Source organism: Terrapene carolina, unplaced genomic scaffold, assembly GCF_002925995.2.
Source record: "Terrapene carolina triunguis isolate 2854851 unplaced genomic scaffold, T_m_triunguis-2.0 Scaffold68, whole genome shotgun sequence".
Taxonomy (NCBI): Eukaryota; Metazoa; Chordata; order Testudines; family Emydidae; genus Terrapene; species Terrapene triunguis.
This window is the reverse complement of record NW_020664419.1, coordinates 47,022,619-47,030,066: the sequence shown is the minus strand read 5'-3', so window position 1 is coordinate 47,030,066 and position 7,448 is coordinate 47,022,619. Positions and strand designations below refer to the sequence as shown.

Genomic DNA, 7,448 nt, shown 5'->3' with positions numbered 1-7,448 from the left:
GGTCTTTGTCTCAGGGATCTAAGAGAGTTAGAGTGACCATGCAGCCAGACTCAGGGACCTAAGTTTTCCATCCACATGTAAATATTTATGACTAAAGTCCTAGTTATTATACTGAGGAATACAGTTTTGGTTTACATAACATTTATATTTGGAAAAGCTCTCATGGGTAAAAATATGTAAGTATGATTTTGGCCACACTGAAATAAGTGATTTGATTATTTCAAGTCTCTGTGGTTCTCATTTTATTTATATATTTATCTCAATTATATTAGTTGTTTTCCTATTGGCTAAGACAACTCAGCCTACCAAATGATTATGAAGTTACATAAGACTCTATTTGAAGACTATATAAAGCCTTTTTTTCACTCTAGCAAGAGAGAGAAGTCTATCAAGATGCAGGTTTGCTGCTTCAGGTTCATTCATGCATGGAGATTTGTTTCAAGACACACTGAAACCTGAACCAGTGCTGATATATTTACTAGCCCATACTTCAGAGCTATCAACCTGAGTCGTGAGTAACAGCTACTGTAAGTAGCTTCTGTGCGCTATGAAGAATTTTTCAGTTCCTCTGCAAGCTAATGAATATCAGACTGAAAGTCTTTTTCCTCAGCTTATCCTGAATTTGACAAATAAGTCAGATCCAGTTGGAAGACAAGAAAGAGATGAGCAATTAGCTCAGTTAGAGATTGCTGTGTTGGGAGTAATATTTATGACAGCATCTGTGGGCAATTTTATTCTCATACTGGTACTGTGGAGGAGAAGAAAGAAGTTATCTAGGATGTATGTATTCATGCTTCACCTGAGCATAGCAGACTTAGTGGTAGCATTTTTTCAAGTACTTCCCCAACTAATATGGGATATTACAGACATTTTCATAGGGCCAGATGCATTGTGCAGAACTATCAAATATTTGCAGTTGTTGGGCATGTTTGCCTCTACTTATATGATAGTGGTCATGACAGTGGACAGATATCAAGCAGTATGCTATCCCATGGTCACTTTCCAAAAGAAAAGGGCTCTTTGGAATGCTGCCATTTGCACCAGCTGGTCTATATCACTGCTTTTTAGTCTTCCACAAGTATTTATCTTTTCCAAGACTGAAATATCTCCAGATATTTTTGAATGCTGGGGTGAGTTCATCCAACCTTGGGGCTTAAAGGCATATGTGACTTGGATTTTTGTAGCTATTTTCTTCATTCCCACAGCTATCCTTACCATATGCCAGGTTAAGATCTGCAAAATAATACTAATGAACGTACATGTGAAAAAAAGGAATGAATTTGAAGCAATAAATCAGAAGCAAGTCCTGCCATTCCAAGCAAGCAGTATTAACTGTATTTCAAAGGCTATGATCAAGACTGTAAAAATGACAGTGGTGACAGTTATTGCATATGTCCTTTGTTGGGCACCTTTCTTCATTGTACAGTTGTGGTCTGTATGGTACCCCAGTGGCATTACTGAAGGTAAGATACTCCTTTTTCTTATCAATAACTATAGTAGACTACCACATTGCTACATTTCCTCTTTATATATACATATTATTTAGGTTCAACGATGTGTAATCATTTTATGTATGATTAAATTTGAAGGACTAGTTTGTTTGCATACTGTATTAATGATGTATAGGGCTTTACCAAATTCAGGGTCCATTTTGGTCAATTTCACAGCCATAGGATTTTAAAAATAATAAATTTCATGGTTTCAGATATTTAAATTTGAAATTTCATGGTGCTGTAATTGTAGGGGTCCTGACCAGTGTTCCCTCTAATTTTTCCCACAGATGTGCGGAATGAATTTTGTTATGTGCACCAATATGGAGGTGATGCATCATACATCACCTCCATATTGGTGCACATAACAAAATTCATGTGGTGTGGGTGGGGTGGAGGGGTTCGGAGTGTGGGAGGGGGATCAGGGCTGGGGCAGAGGGCTGTGGTGCAGGGGTTTGAGAGCTTCATCTGGGGGTGTGGGCTCTGGGGTGGGGCTGGGGATGAGGGGTTTGGGGTGCAGGAGGGTGCTCCGGGGCTATGACGGGGAGAGAGAGGACTCCCCCCAGCTCTCTCCTTGCAGCAGTATTTGGGCTGGAGAAAGGGGCGGGGATTGGGGGTAGGGGTGGAGTGGGGGCGGGGCCTGGGGTGGAGGGCAGGGTCGAGCACCGCCCCAGGCTAGAGGGAAAGTCGGCGCCTATGGCACACCCCTCCCCCGGCTGTGGCAGGTCGGCTGCATGGGTTCCCTGAGTGCCTGTGCGGCACTAAATAAGCTGATGCACGGCCACGCAGCTTACAGGGAACTTAGGTCCTGACCGAAAAAGGAGTTGTGTGTGTGTGTGTGTGGGGGGGGGGGGGGCCAAGGGGTTTGGAGGGGGGGTGCAGTACTGCTACCCTTACATCCGCGCTGCTGCTGGTGGCAGTGCTTCCTTCAGAGCTGGGTGGCCGGAGAGCGGTGGCTGCTGGCCGTGAGCCCAGCTCTGAAGGTAGCACCACTGCCAGCAGCAGCACAGAAGTAAGGATGGCATGGTATTGCCACCCTTATTTCTGTGCTGCTGCCTTCACAGCAGCTGCCGCTCTCCTGCCACCCAGCTCTGAAGGCAGTGCAGAAGTAAGGGTGGCAATACCGCAGCCCCCCTAAAATAAGCTTGCAACCTGTCCCCTGCAACCACCTTTTGGGTCAGGACACCCAGTTTGAGAATGCTGGTCTGTCCGCATGAAAGCTGTATAGTATAGGGTAAAAGCACACAGAAGACCAGATTTCATGGGGTAGACCAAATTTCACAGTCCGTGAGGCGTTTTTCATGGCCATGAATAATGATGTACAATAGCTGGTAACATATTACACTGCATAATCAAAAATCATCTTGGGGGTTACTTAATGTGTGTGTACACATGTACAAACATATGCTTTCAATAAGGCTTTTTTTTCTGTTGGGAAGGCTAACCAAGATTAATTAGCATTTAATTATTAGTAAACAACACAGTGAAAATGTTATAAGTTTTATTTGTACTAGCAAGAGATCAATATATACATTTAGAGATTTTAGAGATTATGGAATTACTTTTTTTGTATATTAGGGAAATTAAAGGCAATATAGCATTTTAGCTTTAACTAATTAATAAAATAATTATTCAAATTAATAAAATAAATATTTCTGGTTTACTATTTATAACAGCAACACTATAAAACCTCTACAGTGTTTTTGAATATTGAAATGTTCTTAGCTGTGAAATATCTTCAGTGAACTATGGAACAATTACAAATTGTGTAAGGGTTGATATTTGTAATGAAAACAAAGCTAAAATACAAAAGATAAAATGCTGTACACAATATTAATATTTTCAAAATTATATTGCTACTCTTTTGTTAAAAACAGACTCCCTAGCAACGTCATTTCTAAAGTTCAGCTGTTGAAAGATAAAATACGGATATAAATCAGACAAAATTATACTATAAATTTATAAAATTAGACTATAGTCTTGTCTTCTGAAAAGATCTCACGTTATGATCTTTGTTTTAAAAATTCTTTCTACAGGTATACATTTCTGAGATGGTACAGTATTTACATAGATTAAGGTAACAAGCAACTACATTAACATTTAGATTTATATGGGGTCAGAAGAGTTATGCAAAAATATCTATTTCTGAAATACATCTTATGCATATGCAGCTACAATGTATTATATACTGTAGATAGCTACAGAATTACAATTTTTATAACCATTGAATAAACTGAAATCTCCTAATGTTATTTTAACTTTTTCTCTATTGCAAAATGCTAAACTGATCCTACAAAAGTTAAGTTAATTAATTTAAGAACATGTACATCAAAGAGCATCAATTCATAAGAACATTACTACTTTCTGGCGTGTCTTATTTACATTGGTATCTCTCCAATTCTTTCATTCCAGGTGCAGCATTTACCATCATCATGCTCCTGGGGAATTTGAATAGTTGTGCCAATCCGTGGATTTACATGTATTTTTGTGGCCACATTCCATATTGTGCCAAAAAGCAGCCAAAAAACATCTCAGCTCAGGAAGAATCTGTGATCACAGGAAGCATTAATTTGGTAGACAGGGAACCAGAAGAAAACCTAACTTGTGTATAAATATAAACTTCTTTTTGTTGCTTTGATACATTAATTACATTCAAGTTTTATGTGAATATTTTATCCCTATCCTTTGTTATCTGAGGAATGGAGTGAGTTGAAAAATTGTCCTTCACTGTATAAATATATTTTTCTTAAATATTGTAGCATACACTGCATTGCAAGAATTCCAGTGTTGTGCAAGCCTGACTTTTAACAGTTACATTGCACTATAACATTCAAATAACTATTGGCAAAGATATGTAGAGCTATTTTATATACTTCATTTTTGTCTACAAAAACTGCTTTCTGTTCTCTAATTTTGGATTGCCAAAAGATTTCTACAAGAGTGATGACAAATTGTGATATTGTTGAAAAGGAGAATCCTATCATTAGATTTGAATGTGTGATATTGAAATTGAAGCATGAATAGTTCAGGAAAAATTGGGGGGAAATATTTGAGAAACCTTGAGAAGGCATTAGAAAGTCACTAAAACCCTCTGTCAGCTTTAATTAAACACTTTATAAAAATGTGTCTGTCCTGGGGAGTTAAATGTCACAGAGTCTTTATACATTGCTCTTGCAACTCTGGACATCTGCTTTAGGTTCAAATAACATCTTGGGTCACAAGTGCTCAGGCACTATGGTAATGTTCCAGTATAAGGAGAATGGTGGCCTCGTTGTAGTTCCCATTTATGTATAATACAAAAGAACCACATAGGATTAGATTCTCTATCAAGTCACCTGGTGCACAGACAGGTTTGCAGTGAATTTGCACCCTATCTAAACAGACACAGTGGGTGACTTTGAGCCATTTTTGAATTCTGCATATATTTGTCCAGAGTGCATTCAGACCTGTCCTATCTCCTAGCACCCATCTGCTAGCACTGAATGTGCATCTAGGATAGGCAGCTTGACAGGTAATTTCTGAACCATATAGCACTCTATGGGCTTAGTAGCAGAGAAAAATAAATATTTCACCTTCATGGTAGAAATTAGTCACTTACCCAAGATCTGCAGTATCTTTACCTAGATTGCTATTTGCTGGCTGAATTGTGGATACCCTATGCAGATAGGTATTTCTTTCCTTTTTCAATGTCTGCAGTCTATTCAAGAGAGCGTGGACTGGAATATTAGTAGGTCTGTCACAGGCTAAGACAGAGATGCATTGGCAAAGGATCTCTGGGATGTTTGCACATCATCTGCCTATATTATGTCTAGCCCAAATCCGTGCTATTCTTCATTTTCATGAGTGCTAACATTCTTAAATGTTCAGGAAAAAAACCTATAAAAGTGTACTTGACATTTGCTCTTTTAATATTCTAAGACATAAAGAGAGAAATACTCTGCATCACACAATCATCATAAGAGCTAGTGGGTATTTTAAGCACAAAATGTACCAAACACTTGGACCAAATCCTGACAAGTGCTGATATACAGTGAGCTGATGTACACTGGCTTGATGTGTGGGATACTGATTGTATTTCCCATTAGTGACTGGCTTCAGTGACAATAGCAATGTACTACTTATAATTAGTGGTGTTCTCATTTATCTCAAATTGCAGATGCCAGTCTTTTGCAGTGAAGGTCCAGGATTCAGATCCCACAGATGACTGGGTTTCTATCTATGCAACCACTGAATGTCTACAACTCTCAATAAAATCAGCTCCCAGTGAGGATCTCTCGTGATGATTTAACCCTTTGGTTGTATGTTTCTGTCCTTTCTGTTTGGTTTTATTTCAGCTTGTTAAATTTCATATAACAGCAAAATATTCAAAATATATATTACAAATATTTCTGTAACTAGCTTTGTCAATTGGATTTTCAGCAAAACATGTATCATATTCAGTCTGTTTAAATTAACTATAGATAATAATCTGCACATAATAATCTGAAATATTAATATTGAAAAATCTATTCCTAAATGTCATTTGGTTGTTTTTATTTGTTTGTTGACTTTTTGTTTGTTTTTGCAACTCAGGCACAAGGATAAACAATTTATTAAGAAAAAATGGGAATGATAATTGGAAATCATTTAAAAAACACCTCACTAGATGCCCCAAAAGCCACAATCAACGAAGAAGATTGTACTGGTTAAAAGAACACCTGGTTTAGAGGAGAAGTGAAGGAAGCTATACAAATAATTTAAAAAAATAACAAATGGAAGAAAGGGGAAGATGACAGTAATGAATATAAATCAGAAATTAGGAATTGTAGAAAATTGATAAGGGAAGCACAAGGACACAAAGAGCAATCTATGATCAACAGCGTTAAAGACAATAAGGAGTTTTTAAAAAGTATTAGGAACCAAAATAATCCTGACAATGGTATTGGCCCATTACTAGATGGAAATGAGAGAATTATCAATAATAATGCAGAAAAGACAGAAATGTTAAATAAATATTTCCATTCTGTATTTGGGGGGAAAAGATTATGTAATCTCATCATATAGTGATGATCAAACTCTTTCCATTTCACTAGTGTCTCTGGAGGATGTTAAACCAAAGCTACTAAAGTTAGACATTTTTCAATCAGAAGTTCTAGATAACTTGTATCCAAGAGTTTTAAAAGAGCTGGCTGAGGAGATCACTGGAGCATCAATGTTGCTTTACAATACATCTTTGAGCAGTGGCGAAGTTCCAGAAGACTGGAATAAAACTACTGTTGTGCCAATTTTTAAAAGGGTAAATGGAATAAATGGGATGACCTGGGTAATTATAGGCCTGTCAGCCTGACATCAATTCTGAGCAAGATAATGGAGCAGCTATTATGGGACTCAATAAAGAATGAAAGGAGGATAATGTAATTAATGCAAATCAACATGGGTTCATGGAAAAGAGATCTTGTCAAACTAACTTGATTTTTTTTTTATGAGATTACAGGTTGATAAAGATAATAGTGTTAATGTAATATACTTAGATTTTTGTAAGGCGTTTGACTTGGTATTGGATGACATTTTGATTAAAAAACGAGAACAATATAAAATTAACCTAGTATACATTAAATAGATTAAAAACTAGCTAATTGATAGGTCTCAAAATGTAACTGTAAACAGGGTACCATCATCAAGTGGGTGTGTGTATCCAGTGGGGTTCCGCAGGAATCAGTTCTTGGCTGTATCCTATTTAACATTTTTATCAATGCCCAGGAAGAAATAGCACTAAAAAAGTTTGCAGATGACACAAAAATTGGGGGAGCGGTACATAATGAAGAGGACAGGTCACTGATATAGAGCAATTTGGATCAACTGGTAAATTGGGCACAAGAAACATTATGCATTTCAATATAGTTTAATAAAAATGTATACATCTAGGAACAAAGAGTGTAGGCCATACTTAAAGGATGGGGGCCTCTATCATGGGAAGCA

At 37.4% G+C, this 7,448-nt stretch overlaps 1 protein-coding gene across 3 annotated transcripts; it reads left to right on the top strand.

Moving 5' to 3' along the window:
• Nucleotides 1-394: 394 nt before the first annotated feature.
• Nucleotides 395-5,956, top strand: LOC112107353 (arg8-vasotocin receptor-like). Of its 3 annotated transcripts, XM_024201014.1 has the most exons (3): nt 395-1,463; nt 3,903-4,096; nt 5,647-5,956. In XM_024201014.1, exons 1-3 carry the CDS (start codon nt 548-550, stop codon nt 5,692-5,694), a joined length of 1,158 nt encoding a protein of 385 aa, XP_024056782.1. In that variant the 5' UTR covers nt 395-547; the 3' UTR covers nt 5,695-5,956. The 3 variants fall into 3 exon arrangements, with proteins under 3 accessions (XP_024056782.1, XP_024056789.1, XP_024056795.1); XM_024201021.1 differs by lacking the exon at nt 3,903-4,096; XM_024201027.1 differs by lacking the exons at nt 3,903-4,096; nt 5,647-5,956 and adding an exon at nt 3,527-3,646.
• Nucleotides 5,957-7,448: the final 1,492 nt, after the last annotated feature.

What these genes read in the sequence shown, in the direction of transcription:
- LOC112107353 (XM_024201014.1), top strand. Translation starts at nt 548, where the DNA reads ATGAAGAATTTTTCAGTTCCTCTGCAAGCTAATGAATATCAGACTGAA. An exon ending in CCCCAGTGGCATTACTGAAG is followed by an intron (nt 1,464 to 3,902) that starts GTAAGATACTCC and finishes CTTTCATTCCAG; the next exon opens with GTGCAGCATTTACCATCATC. An exon ending in CAGAAGAAAACCTAACTTGT is followed by an intron (nt 4,097 to 5,646) that starts GTATAAATATAA and finishes CTCAAATTGCAG; the next exon opens with ATGCCAGTCTTTTGCAGTGA.